The sequence below is a fragment of the Epinephelus fuscoguttatus genome, linkage group LG22 (genome assembly GCF_011397635.1).
Source record: "Epinephelus fuscoguttatus linkage group LG22, E.fuscoguttatus.final_Chr_v1".
Classification (NCBI taxonomy): domain Eukaryota; kingdom Metazoa; phylum Chordata; class Actinopteri; order Perciformes; family Serranidae; genus Epinephelus; species Epinephelus fuscoguttatus.
In genome coordinates, this window is record NC_064773.1 from 7,583,109 (window position 1) to 7,598,264 (window position 15,156).

Genomic DNA, 15,156 nt, shown 5'->3' on the forward strand with positions numbered 1-15,156 from the left:
CAAAGTTGCGTGGTGATGGGTGAAACCCTTGAGATGTTATACACCTTTATGTGATGAGCCACGCCCTCCGCAATATTCATTGCCTTATAGAAGCTCAGTTTTAGTAAGTTTACCAACTTTTGCCAAGAGGGAACTTTAGATATTGGTCCCTAGATTATGTTCACCCAGTTTCATGCAGATCGGTCAAACTTCCTAGGAAGAGATCCATTTGAAGTGTTTTTCAAAACATTCAAAATGGCAGAAAATCTATATAAGCGGAAGTTATGGGTTCTTGAGGCAAATGTGTTCCTCATGAGGAGAGGCATCTCTGTGCAAAGGTTCATGTCTCTACGACATACGGGGCATGAGATATGCCCATTCAAAGTTTGACATTTCAATCGGTTGCTATAGCGCCCCCCTTTGGCCAATTGATGTAATATTGCTTCATTCGCATCCTCCCATGACCCTCTACCACTGTGCCAAATTTCACATGGATTGACCAAGTCAGTGAGGAGAAAAACGTGGAACAGACACACACACACACACACACACACACACACACACACACACAGACATTATATAGTAAGATAATGAATGTAGCTACCATGACGTCACCCATTGGTTTTTGGACTCATATTTTGACGCCTCAAGTTCAGCATTTTGATCAACGCCATCTTGGTTTTTTGGAGCCAGAAGTGGCTATTTGGACAAAATGGTTGAGCTGTGGAGAAGCGAGGGGTGGATCTGACTGAGAAGCCAAGGGCACTATTGGCCTGTCACTCAGAGTGGCCCGCCCTTAATTATGCGTAACTTTAAGCTTTAATAAAATGTTATCGAGGGGAAGACAACATAAATATATCATTTATTTCTGCTGTAGAGCTGAGCATTTTAACATGGTTGTCTGTGGGGATAGACTCACTTCTAGAGTCAGCCTCAAGTGGCCTTTTGAGGAACTGTAGTTTTTGGCCCTTTGGATTTGGTTCATTTTTCAGCCCTGTGGATTGATGCTTGGTGCTCATGGTGTCACACTGAACCTAAAACTTTGTGTATCATGTGCGTGTGTTCAGATTTTACAGAGTTATGATGTAAATTACAGCAATCAGGCACCAATGAGTTTCAAAGTACCATAATTGCCTTCCTTGTACATCCATTATACCCGCAAAGTATCTGTGCTTCATGTCTCCTTCAACTCACCCAGTCCCCCCCAGTTCAGAAAGCCCCGCACTTTATCACTAAGCTGACAAAGAGCAATGCACCCTGTAAAGTGCGAGATTGCCAATTTCACCCTTGAACCGAGGCACATGTTGCAACACCGAATGCCGCCCGCTAGCAGCTTGATGTTGCTATCATGATTTGCTCTCGAGCTGACCCCAGAGCAGTTGGGGCTAGGCAAAAAAACAGACGCCAGCCATTGAAATGAAATTACACTGTGTTCATTGTGATCAGATTCAATCTCTGCTTCCCTGCAGTCTCATGGGAGCACAGAGGAGGAAAAATCAAACTCACCCTCCTCCTTCTTCTTCTCCAAACTGTTAGAGCTTGACTTTTTTCCCCTGCTTCTTATCCCTCGCCTGTTGAATAAAAACATTGCAGCATGCCACCAGACTTGATAAGCAATTTCATTAAAATAATATTTTCCACGCTTTTGCTGACTCATGCGCTAGCATATAAACCGGTTGGTATCCCACTTTAACAAGCTGTTTTTTTCTCATTTGCAAAAGAGGATAATTACTGTTATCACTGTTAATAAATGTGCAATGTAGCCAGTGAGTGCCCAGGTGGGAACAAGGTCAACTAATATGCAGAATATTGTTCACAGAGAGAGGACAGAGAGAGGGCCGATGTCAAAAACATGATATACAAAATTCAGTCCAGTTTAAAGTGGGGCTCCTGATTGAATTTGATTCATTTGGATGTCGAGATGCTCAACGTGAAGCTCCTGCAGAGAGGAGAGGATTACTTCCTGTTAGTCTCACTGTTTGTTAAGTGGATAAAGACTTTCAATGACTGCAATGAAAGATAAAAGGTGGGGACAGAAGAGGAGGTGAGAGATGATGTGGGGAGGGGAAGAGGAAGTAAAAAGAAAGGTGAGGGAAGGAAGTGTAAAAAGAAATGTGAAGAAAAAGGAAAGGGAAGAAAATGGGACACAGTGGGAGGAGAGAAGAGGAAAGGAAAATAATGACTCTTAATAAAAACAAGGAGGAAGACCGGGAGACAAGAAAAGAGAATATGAAAGGTAATGGACGGAAAGGAAGAGACGAGATGAGATGAGAAATATGCAGAGGACAGGAGTAGAAAGGAAAGCAAATATAGGGTAATGGAAGGAAATGAGAAAGGGAGAGGATAAACAGAGAAGGAAAAGAGGCGAATAGAAGAAATGAGAGGAGGTAAATAAAGAAAAGCACAAAGCAGACTAAACTGTTACTTGATCCTAAACAGAGAATATAAATCGTCTGAATATCAGCACTTGGAAACAGAGACTGATACTGACCAAATACAGGCTGACTGACCATCACCTGGCTGCAGAAACAGAAATACACTTCCTCCTCCTCTCAGTGACAACTTCTCCTCAGTCAGAGATTTACATTTTGAAGAAGTAGCCAAGATAACCCCAAACCTCTTCACATTAACCCCACAACAGAAACTGGCAGTTCTCCTGGGTGAAGGGACAACAGCTCCTTTGGCAGCTAGATATGTATCTGCCTGCCACAGCCTGAGGGACTAACAACTAATATCTAGTCAATTGTATAAAAAAAGAAGCAGTGCACTTTATTGTATTGTATATATATTGTATACAGCTGACAGATCACATGATTCCTTTCAATGCAACCAATTGGTGAATCTCATTCAGGGCGCCCTATTTAAACTGCTCTGGCCTGCCTACTGTTGCTGCTTCCTGTGCAAGCTCCTTTGCAACTCACCTCCACCCCAGCTCCTCCTTTTCATGCTGTGTCTGACGTATCAGTGTCATTTCTGTTTGTCATTGATGCTGCTTTGTTCTGTTCCAAGGGGTCTCCCTGCCTTAGGTTTTCCATGTAGGCGCATGGAAGGGCAGCATGGTGTGTTGTCTCTGCCTCAGGCTTTCCTTGTTTGCACGTGGAAGGGCAGGGAGGTGTGCTCTCTCTGCCTCAGGCTTTCCACGTAGGCGCATGGAAGGGCAGACAGATGTGCTCTCTAGGCCCAGAAAGGCAGAGAGGCCCCAGAACAGAGTCATACCGCCAAATATAATACTGCCAATGGAAATAAAGTTTCCTTTGACTAAAGTGCTCCTGACTGAAATATTACTATTTTGTGAACTGCTTTGGCAATAACATTTCTTTTTCATGCCAATAAAGCCATTTGAACTAAATAAAACTGTAGAGGAGAGATGTGAAGAGGAGAGGATGGATGTGAAGAGGAGTGGAGGGATGTGAAGAGGAGAGGAGAGAGATGTAAAGAGGGGAGAAGAGATGTGAACAGGAGAGGAGGGATGTGAAGAGGAGAAATGTGAAAAGGAGAGATGTAAAGAGGAGAGGAGAGATGCAGAGAGAAGAGGAGAGATATAAAGAGAAGAGGAGAGGTGTAGAGAAAAGAGGAGAGGAGAGATATAAAGAGGAGAGGAGAGATGCACAAGGGAGAGGAGATAGGTGAAGAGGAGAGAGATGTGAAGAGGAGAGGAGGGATGTGAGGAGGAGAGGAGGGATGTGAGGAGGAGAGGAGAGATGTAAAGAGGAGGACAGGTGTGAGAAGGAGAGGAGAGAGGTGATGAGGAGAGGAGAAGTAAAGAGGAGAAGAGATGTCAGGAGGAGGAGAGACGTGAAGGTGTGAGGAGAAATGTGAAGAGGAAGGAGAGATTTAAAGAGGAGCAGAGATATCAGGAGGAGGAGACATGTGATGAGGGCAAGAGAGATGTGAAGAGGAGAGGAGAGCTGTGAGGAGGAGACGTGAGGAGGAGCAGAGGCCATCATCAGCGCCTGTTTAAGTGCTCGGCCACAGCTGGAGCTCGGAGAGGAACGAATGGGCTTAATCGACACGGGTGGTGATTACTAGTTGGAAGTGTTGTTGTATTGCAGCTTGCACAGGAAGATAGAGGGCTGACACACAGAGAGGCTTATGAACAGTGAGGAATCTACTACAGACACATACAGTACATCTCATTTTTTACAGTGTTTGATGCTATCAAAGCGTATCAGCGCTCTTTGACACATCAGGCTGAAAATATGTCTCCTCCATGTTCTGTAGAGGTGCCAGATTGAGCTGCAGATCCACGGAAACCTTGGAGATGTCTAGGTTTGAGATGACATTATTACAGCCATGCAAGAGTTATATAGCCTCTGGCCTCTTGGGGCCTGAAGCCTTTTCTTATTTTTCCATATTTCTCCGTCTCCTTGCTGCTCGCCGGCCCATGAAATCGTCCTTCATTCAAATTCTACTCAGGAGTACTTGAACAGCAGAATCTAGTATTGCTATGCGCATGTTAATCAGAGCGGGACATCGAATAATGACCAGTAATGTGGAGACAAAAAAAACAGGGAAGAGAATCTTTTCTATCTCTGTAAGCTTTAGGGTCAGAGCCAAACAATCACAGCAGCTGGATGGAGTTCCCTCACAGACAAAAGACCCTCGGCATTCGTAATCAGCCATTGTCTTTGTGATAGCACAGGACGCCATCATCCAGAGTGTGTCATCCAAAAACAAATCACACATCCAGGCTCACTCACAAAGCCCGTAAACACATCTCAGTTCAGCCACCATACGATCACGCTCTAAGAAATGAGGAGTCTTCCACGAAATGGCCCATAATGTCTGCACAGCTGATGAGGGTCGAATGTCCAGAATGACCCAGTGAGAGCTCTCCACCCTCACACAATCGTTGCCAGCACTTACATAAACAGTAGTATCGACAACGTTTAAAGGGCTGTTCTCTGCAATTGGAACACTGTGAAGTGAACCAGTTTCTGTTTAAGTGTAGCAACCGCAGGCCTGTTGATTGCATTCAGAAAGAGCAAGAGAGATGGAGGCAGGTTGTAAAAATCCAAGGCTTTTTGATAGAGCTATACAGGTAGGCAGATGGGGATGTCATTTGTGAGATTGGCACTCAACCAAATATCCTTAAACTGTGACTTTATGGCTCTACGGATGCCGGTGTTGGCTGGTGCGGCAGTTATTCAGGCAGCTGGCAATCTCTTCACTGACAAACAGTTCAAATGTCCTCTGCCAACACATCAGGATACCTCTGAAACTAAACAAGGATTTGCTTTAGCTTCAGCTGTGCACTGAGATAATTGCTACATTATGCTATTGTGCTGAATATCTATACAAGTCATACATGACAGTAGAGCAGTTGGCAATGAAAGTCTTGTTCTGAGGCTCTCTGCAACAATGCTACTGTGAAATGTATGAAGGAAAAACATGCAGGTGATAATAAGAATCTAACACATAAAGTGTTCATCCATTTATATTCCATTACCGCTTATCCTGTTGGGGGTCGCAGGCTGGAGCCTATCCCAGCTGACATTGGGCGAGAGGCGGGGCGCACCCTGGACAGGTCACCAGACTATCACAGGGCTGACATATAAGGCCCGTTTCCACTGAAGAAGTTCCTGGTACTATTTGGGGGGCAGGAACTACTACAGGAACGTCCTCTCGCTCGGCCCTCTCAACCGCCGTGTCTCCACTGAGAGAGCGGAGTAGGAGGAAGGTTCCTGTAAAGTTACCGGGCTCTGGATGTGATGTAATCGTTGCGCGACCATTTTGACTAGGGCAACGTAGGGGCGTAGGGACACCGTTGGCCGTTAGTGGTGTCTGTAATAACTCCGGTCACGGCCCGTGAAAAAAATATTTTCTCCAGCGGATGTCTTAGTTACAACATGATTGAGCTAACTGGAGTAGTTTCATGTCGTATCCGACAACGGGAGGCTTTTAAGAGATGACGTCCTGATGTTAGCTTTGCTGCTGCAGTTAGCTGTCCCTGTCAGCTGATGCTTTCTAGACATCGTGATTTCCCAAAACTGAATAAATACCACACACAGCAACACAAAACTGCTTTGCTAGCTCAATCATGTTGTAACTAAGATATCTGCTGGAAAATATATTTTGTTCACGGACCGTTTATTGAGTTATTACAGACACTGCTAACAGCTAACGGTTAGCCTAGCTAATCTACAATAACCATGTTGTTTTTTACAAAATGTCACATCCCGCCTTGAGTATATCCAATCCAATAAGTAATCCCCAAGCCCCAGCCGGGAGTCTTTAGGGGCCGTTCTGAGTACCTACTCCGAGGCGGGGACTTGTTTAGCCCCTGTAAAAGTTCCGGAACTCTGTCCTCCGGGGGTGGTTCCTGCGGTGGAGACACGCACCAATGGCCCCGGCCCCGTAAAATTACCCCAAAGTTCCTGCGGCGGAAATGGGCCTATAGAGACAGACAACCATTCACACTCACATTCACACCTACGGACAATTTGGAGTCATCAATTAACCTGCGTGTCTTTGGACTGTGGGAGGAAGCTGGAGCACCCTGAGGAAACCATACAGTTTGAAAACGAGGTACATTGGATGTGCTGAATGTGCATATTAAGGCAGTACAGGAGGAGGTGCACATTAATAATCCTTCAGGTCTGTAACATGTTTAACCTAAACAATGTGTCATGTGACTGCAGTTGCTTCACATCCAGGTCGGAACACCTTCTCACCACAAACCAACCGCACCAGAGTTCGTTTGTAACCGAACTGAGACCACCTCTTCAAGAAGGTCTAGGTCTGGTTGTTTTGGTGCACACCTGAGTGTGATTGCTGTGTTCACACCTGCCCAAACGAACCACACTTAGGGGGCAAACAAACTTGAGTTCAATTGAACTGAACCAAATGGCACTATTTTTTACTTAACACAAGTTCTTTTAACACAGCTGTATTTCTAACATGGCAACTTGAACTACTCACAAGGGCCTATTCTCCACCCAGCTTTGGTGCAACCACACAGCCTTCACACTCCATATTTACTCCCCTGTTGAGTTGTAACAGTGCTCATCCTGAGAAAAGACGATTTAGGCATTTTAGAAATATCCACCTCAAAAGGAGGTTTAAAGTTTACAAAGCAGCCTTCAGATCACACAGACTGCTCTCTCTCAACTTCCTGGTCTTGTTCAGGACCAGATGCACTGATATATTCTTAACTGACACTTCTGCAGATGCTTTGTTGCTTCACTGGACCATATCATCTGCAACAGACTCTGATGTAACAAAGCCAGAGGTTGTTTCACCTGCTTGGAGACAGAAATGAGAACAATACATTTCAGCAGCTGGTATCCAGATGCCCTTTTTAGTTATAATGTTGTCTTTATGGCTAGTGCAAGACAAGACTTTTTTCCTTAAACTACTCAAGTAGGATTACCCTGAATTTTGAAGCATTATTTCTTGTATTTGCACCCTGCTGCACAACAGTTTCCCTTGGGATAAATACAGTTCTTATCTTTTGTTCCTTCAGTTGAACTTGCCTCAATGATCCTGGTGATTTCAGTGTTAAAAGAAACACCTTGAAAGGGAAAGAAAAGCCTTTGTGTTGTACTCATGCAGTGACTCTACTGGTGTTGGGCGACCTTCTCTTTTCAGAGTGCGGTGTCTGAAAGTCTGTACCCAGCCTCTGCACTGGTGAGCAACAGAAATGTGATTACAGAGGAACAGGCAGCTTAAATACAATTTAATGTTTATATGATCCAGAAAGAACAGCCAGTCACCGGCCACATGTTGTTTTTGAAACTGTGGAATATCATTAATCAAAAGAAACACACTTTTATAAAATATATAGAGTAACATACTGGTTGTACCATACTGGGCAGGTCAGAGACAAAGGCTCTTGGGCACAGATATGCAAAAGGCCGCCGAGCACCTCTCTTACAGAGGAACAAGACACAGACTTTGTGGTGATTTTGTGTCTCTTTATGCATTTTTGATGGTTTTGTGTCTTTCTGTAGTCATTTTACATTTCTTTGAAGTCATTTTGTGTGTCTTTGAGGTAATTTTACGTCTTATGTTTATGTATTTTGGTTGTTTGCATCTGTTTGTAGATGTTTTGTGTCTCTTTTCGCCTGTTTTTGTAGTTATTTTGTGAGCTTTTGCAGTTCCTCTCTTTCTGTTTGTGGTCATTTTAAAGGTTGACTTATTAGTAATCCATCCATGGTTGTGCCTTACACACTAATCTCTCAATCTGTCAGCAGCCCTGTGTGAAAGACGACTAGAGAGGGGGGCAGGGCGTGGCTTTGAGTTTGAACGATGCTGTGCTTTAGCCAATCACAATGGAGGGGGTGTGGCCGAGACGTGCAGGTATCCCCAGGAAATGTGTACCTACAGAAACAGCAAGCTCCACGTCCATGGCGACCGCTCCACCCAAAACGCCGTCTCGTCAATGTGAAAAAAAATATTTTTTCCAGCGGATGTCTTAGTTACAACATGATTGAGCTAACTGGAGTAGTTTCATGTCGTATTCGACAACGGGAGGCTTTTAACAGATGACGTCCTGATGTTAGCTTTGCTTTTTATACAGTCTATGGTTATTACAGACACCGCTAATGGCTAATGTTAACAGCTAGCCCAGCTAATCTACGATAACCATGTTATTAATTACAAAACATGCACACAGAAACAGTAACGTTTGTTCAATCATTGTGTGTCAGATTAGTCTACACGGTGATATAGTGACGTGAAAAATGTGATATATAGCTAAACTCTGCTGGTTTTCTACCCGAAGTATTCGTAAACAACACAGCAATTCCCTGGGGGCACCGCCGGAAGTGAAGGGAGTGAGCAATCGCCGAGGCCCCTGCACTTCCATTAGTTGAAAAACTCTGGGTTGTGCCTCCAGAGCTAAAGGAAGAAAAAAAAAAGGTTTTTTTTGTTTTTTTTAACCAATGGATTTCCAGATTGCTTACACACTGACGTGCCTCTGTTGTAGTAAATATAGTTTCAAATAGTATTTCTGTAGCTGTAAAGAACTCACTTTTACACCCAAGGCAACGCATGGAGTAGCCCAACTGTCATCGCTAGTTTCAGAATGACGTGGCTGTTTTTTTCACAGCCTTGGGCCCAAATTGTGTAAACAGCAAATGTACTTGCACCAAGCAGCAACGTCAAAGGCTAAAAAAATGAAGCCATGCAGAAGTGCCAAAAACTGCAGTTCCTCAAATGGCCACTTGAGGCTGGCTCCAGAGAAGAGTAAATGCCCATAGACCCCCATGTTCACAGCGTAAATAAACATGTTTACAGTCTGGTACAAAATTGGTTTTGGTCTCTATAGCTTATTTCAACATTTATGATAACTTATCTGTTTATATTTTTATTAAGGTTCAAAGTTACGCATATTTACGGTGGGGCTACTTGAGTGACGGGCTTTTCTGTGAGGCGTCACTAGTCTTTTATGAGTCAGGTCCCCCCCTCGCTCCTCCACAGCTCCATCCCATCATCAAATATGGTCACTTCTCTATACAAAAAATAAAGATGGTGATGGTGTAAATGCTGAACTCAAGGAATCAGGATGGCAGTCCACAAACCAAAGGGTGAAGCCATGGTAGCTATGTCCATTTCTTGTGCAGTCTATGACATGCACTGTGTGGCAATCGGTGTGTAGGTGCATTGTTGGTGTATTGCCACTGTCTAAGCAGCAGAAAGCAACTCCGTCATTAACCAACAGAAACCTAGTCTAAAGTCACAATTGTGCAGACAGTACTCTCCTGCTATTAAAGTGTGCATTATGATAGTAAGCTGCACCTACACAGGCAGGTTCTCAACGTGCGCACACAATGTTTGTTACACACCCAAAGACGCACAGATGGGTTGTGGGTGGGTAATATAATACATCATTAATGAGGAAAATATTAATGACATTCTCTGAATTGTGAACGTAGCAAAGAGCAGAGCAGAGATGCTGTCTGACTTTGCATTAAGAGAGACACTGTGCGCTTTTATGCCTTACTTTGCGCCCAGATTATACGCCGCTTAAGTAGCAGAGGTGGAGTTGGACATGCCCTCAATGTTCTTGCACCATGCACTTAGACCAGGCTATAGATTATTTAAATACAACCCATTGTCTTCTTTAAGTGCTTTGTACATCGACTCTACAGAGTGTGCAACTGCTTTGGTCTATTAAAAGACTCCAGGTGAAACCTGGAAAGTGTTAGCACGTAACATGGCCGCTGTACCAGACGTCCTGTAATGTCTGCTGACAGTGATGACCTAAAAGCGTCCCTTGAACTGGCTTTCATGACATGATAATGTGACCTTCATCTCAGGTAGTTTGGAAAGCTTTTTTGCACTGAAGCCAAAGTTAGCAATTTAAATCACAGTGTGTGTCACTTTGTGTGTGTGTGTGTGTGTGTGTGTGTGTGTGTATGGTGAGGGGGTCGGAGGAGGATTTGAAATGCCACGGCCAATGCTATGCCTGCTTAAATCTGTACCCCACCTCAGCATCCACAGTGGTCACAATGGTCTCTGTTTGCTACAGTGTGATGGCTTTTGGCTTAAAAATTCGTTTCTGTGTGACTCATCTCCGGAGAATTTTTGGAGACAAGCAGACCTAATGCTGAAACCACAGGCAAGAGCTATACATAACCCAGCACCTCTCAACCACAGCTTCACAGTCTCACTCAGCTCACCAGCAAACATCATTTATAAACTATGTCTGCGGCTCTCTGTGAAACATGATATTAGAACACCTGTTTGGTTTAAAGATTAACTGTATCTTGTTCCTCTTTACCTTCATTTATATATGGTTATTATGTACTGTAATGGAACACCAAAAATTACACTGTGAAGTGGGTTGAGTTACACTCCATGTGGCAGGCTGTAATCTAAAATGTTACCAATATTTTTGGGTATAGGGAGGTTTGGAGATGCTCACTAACATCTTGGTGTGTCTGGGCTGACTTCAAAGAACTAGCGGCAACGTAAGCTGACTGTTCCGTAGCCTCACGTTGCTGTGTCTGGGCCAGAAAGTTGCACATGAACACACTTTAAAAATTACAGCCAACAACGCCACCTGTTTGAGAAGAAAGAACTCTACACCAGTAGACGGCAGTACTCTGTATTGGTCATACAAAAAAGGAAACTGGAAGACCGACAGGATGGATTCAAGATGCTAGTTAGCTGGTTAGCACATAAACAACACAATCCAATATTGAAAGAACAGAGCATATTTTTCTTGCACCAGTGATCAATAACACAAACCATCTGGAAACGTTTCCCCTAAAGATCTCAGTGGGTAAAGAAAAGTAATCTTAACTTATGTAACAAGTTTGTTTTGGCCTCACTCCGCCTTGACTTAAGCCTTTTGGTTAACTTTCCATTTCTTCTTACATGCACGGAGCTAAACCACCAGTAGGTGGGATTTTATTTATCGACAGGCTCTGCTGGCTCCGACGCAGATTCAACATGCTGAATCAGCTGAATCAACCCAAAAAAGCCAATTCGGTCCGACAAAGGCAGACAAAGTCCAAGGTTGCAGGACACACTGCAAAGAATAGGGCAACAGCGGCTCACCGATGCCCCAACATTGCCAGACAGCTGACTGTCAGGGTCTTAATAAGGATTGTAAATCAGCATTCTGCATAACATGCATATGCGGTATTTGTGGGCTGAAAATTATAAAATCATTTGCAAGATTTGTAAATTTGAGGGTACAAATCAGTTCTTTGTAATAATATCTGTTTCTAGTAATTCATCACAAATAATCTATCCATCCATCCATCCATCCATCCATCCATCTAATTTATGGAGAGACGACTTTGGAAATAGGAGCAGAAATCTTAAACTGCACCTCATAGAGCACCTCACACAGCAGCTGCACATTTTCTCCTCTGCTCATTTCTTGTCTGAGAAGGAAACAGGCCGATTTTGCCAGGGACCTAAATTACTAACTTCATTAAGTGCACCTGCAGTCATTTGAAACTGGCAGCACTGAGACATTAGTAAAGGTGGTCAGACAGAAATCTTGCTTGCTGTGTACTCGGTACTGGTGAGAAATGGTGCAGTTAATTCCAGACCTGAAATGTCACCTCTGCTTTTCCATGTTTTCTGTCGTATATATAATGTTACAGTGTTGAGTGTTCACATTAAACATGGTCAACGTTTCAAGTACTGAGGTGAACATATGTTAGAGCAACCCCTGTGAGCAAAAAGGTCAGGCTTCAGACTGCTCTGAATACTCTGTTTCTAATGTTTCTTTATCTACTTTGGCTACAAGATGGCGTCTTTAAATGGTCATCTGCTTGCTGTTGCTGTTCCATCACTGCAAGTGTTTACAATACATACAATGATACATGTAGCTACATGCTAACGTCAGGGAAACCTGTCATCTTGGTAGCTGTTGTTGGTAGTTTCTCCCCAATTTCAGATAAGATTCCTGCTGGAACATGTCTGGTTGTAAAGATTTTGGTTTAGTAGCTTTTATTGGTGAATATTCAAGGCATGATGTGCTGTTCTTCTTGGTTAAGAGTCATTCCTTGGCTGCAATTTCACTGCTACATGTAGCTACATGCTAACATCAGGGAAACATGTAATCAGTGTTGCTGGTGTTATTAATTTCTCCCAAACTTCAGATCAGATTCCTACTCTTTATATCTCTGGTTGTGTTAAGAAGCTTTTACTGGTGATATTTCACAGTAGAAAGTGTCACTATTATCTTTTACAGTCATTCCCTAGCTGTAATGATGCAGGGATGCGGGAGACCTGAAGATGTTGTCCAATCAGAGCAGACTAACCTTTTTTTTTTGGGAGGGAGTTTAAGGAGACAGGCCCTAAAATGGAGCGTTTCAGACCGAGGGTGAAGACAAGTGTTCCAGCACAGACAGTAAGAGGAAAATAAAGTGATCTTTAAACATTAAAGCATGTAAACACGTTCTAGTAGAAACCCCAAAGTATAACCCTAAAAATGAGCATGATAAGTCCCTTTAACATTGAGTTGTATTTGACATATATACAAATATATCTAATTGCTGATTTTGTGCAATGAAGCCAATTTACCTTTGAAATAATAAAGCAACAGTGGTCATAGTGTTGTTGACCTTGTACAGTACAGCGGATGATGCAGATTAGATCAGATTAATTCTAGCATTTTTCTGTATGGGACTGATTTTAATTCACTTCATCTGAACCTGCATAAATGTGCATAAATAAGCTTTATCATTGCTGCTATGGGGGCAAAATGTCAAGTTCTCTGAATGTGCAGATGATCTGGACATTACGCTGACGTGATCCTTTAACACAATGACCTACATATCTTGTACATTGTATTCAGATTAAATGTACCTTGTTTCACGAGCTATCTGTGACGTACTCTGTTGAGATAATTATGACGTTGTCTGTGCTCTGACATGCACTGAATTACCAGCTGTCAGTTTATATTGTTCAGCTCTGCATAATCAGCCTGGATTCTGTGTGACTTTTATTGTCCCATGGTCTCAGTGTTTCAGAGATGTGTCACTCTCTAAGAATTCAGGAGAAAACACTAAATTCAAGATTTGTATAGTCACGTGCAGGGCTGCAACTATTGACTGTTTGCGTCATGAGTTAATCTGCTGATTATTTTCTCGATTGATCGGTTTATCGTTTGGTTTAAAAAATATCAGAAAACAATATCTTCTCATCAGAAATCTTCAAATGTCTTTTGTTTGACCATCAGTCCAGTACCCAAATTTAATGTATTATAAGGTCAAGGTAACCAGCAAAGTCTCATATTTGAGAACCTGTAATCATCAACTTTGTGCAGTTTTGCCTGAAAAATGACTGAAACAATTGCACAAGCATCCTCACTGAAGTTCTACAACCATCAGTACCAGCCTTCACTTATCCCTTTATTTGACATATCCTATTTATTAACCCTTTGCCATAATAAATGATGGCATTGTGCATTTCTGCAAACCACAGTTACATTACATTTGTACATTATGTAGCGGATACTTTACGTTTCTTTATATTTCAACAATGTTGTGGTTAACATGTGGTTAGATTTAGGCACAAAAAACACTTGGTTATGGTTAGGAAAAGATCATGTTTGAGCTTAAAATACCTGGCTTTCGTGTCACAATCCCAGCAGAAAATGAAGCAATGTGTTGGTAAAAAACACAGCTTTTGTGGCACTATCCTGGCATTAAATGCAGTGATGTCTCAGTAAAAAACAACCACTTTTTGTGGCACTATACCAGCAAGAAACTCAGCAATGTCTTGTAAAAAACAACTGCTTTTTGTGGCACTATCCCTGGTAGAAACACAGTGACCGGTTGCCAGAAAACACACACATTTGGTGGCTAAAAAGCTGCTGGAAATGCAGCGATGACTTCCTTAATGAAAAACAAAAAAACAACAACAATGTTGTTTGTTGATCTTCAACAGTGGTCTACAGTCCATCTCGTCTAGGTGTCACAACATCCACCGTCCCCGCCACCTCCAGATGACAAAGTATACAAATGTTACATATTTGTGGTTTGCAGAAATGTACAATGTCATTTGACATTTTCTTCTGGTGTAAAATTGGACTCATCTTCCATTTCTACTAGCAGCTAAGGAAACCTGCCATCTGACACCTATTTCTCTTGTGTCTCTCCCTCCAGCAACCTCACAGCATCGTCCAGCGCCGTCTGCTGGAAGGAAACATCACGCGGCTGCGAGGGGAGGCCCGGGACCCCAACGCCAGGGTTCGCTCCCCGCTGGCCGACACCAAGGACGGACCCGCTGACACCGAGGAGAGGAGCGAGAGCACTGCAGACGACTCCACAGAGGAGAGGGAGTCTCTGGAGGAGAGCGAGAGGAGCTTACGATCGGACGAAGAGGACGACAGCAGCGAAGCCGGAGCCAGACAGACAGCTGAGAAGAGCGAGGGCACGGACAGCTCGACCCTCCTCACAGCTCTGGTTGTTCAATGCAAGGTAACGCACCATGAGCGTACTCTGCCTACTCCTCACTCACATTCAATGCTTTGACACTTTCTACTACTGCATACAAACTGACAACAAGAGACGATACAAAGACAGCTTCACTCTGCTCCAATGACTCATCTTTTAATGCCCACTCTTCATTTATTCTCTCTTTGCAAGACATTAAAAGCTCGGCAGGACCCAGCGGCTGTCTGGTTTGAGCAGAAAAACAGATAACTGAGTCATAGTGAGTGAGAGTCCAACCAGGTTAACACGTCCACTCTGGTCCCGCTGGATT

The 15,156-nt window shown here is 43.3% G+C and overlaps 1 protein-coding gene across 1 annotated transcript in view; it reads left to right on the plus strand.

Moving 5' to 3' along the window:
- Nucleotides 1–15,156, plus strand: part of nrip2 (nuclear receptor interacting protein 2) — a 75,931-nt gene that overhangs the window by 26,151 nt on the left and 34,624 nt on the right. Inside the window, exon 2 of the mRNA XM_049566908.1 lies at nt 14,556–14,870. Coding sequence (XP_049422865.1) covers nt 14,556–14,870 — 315 coding nt within the window. The remainder of the gene's footprint in view (nt 1–14,555; nt 14,871–15,156) is intronic.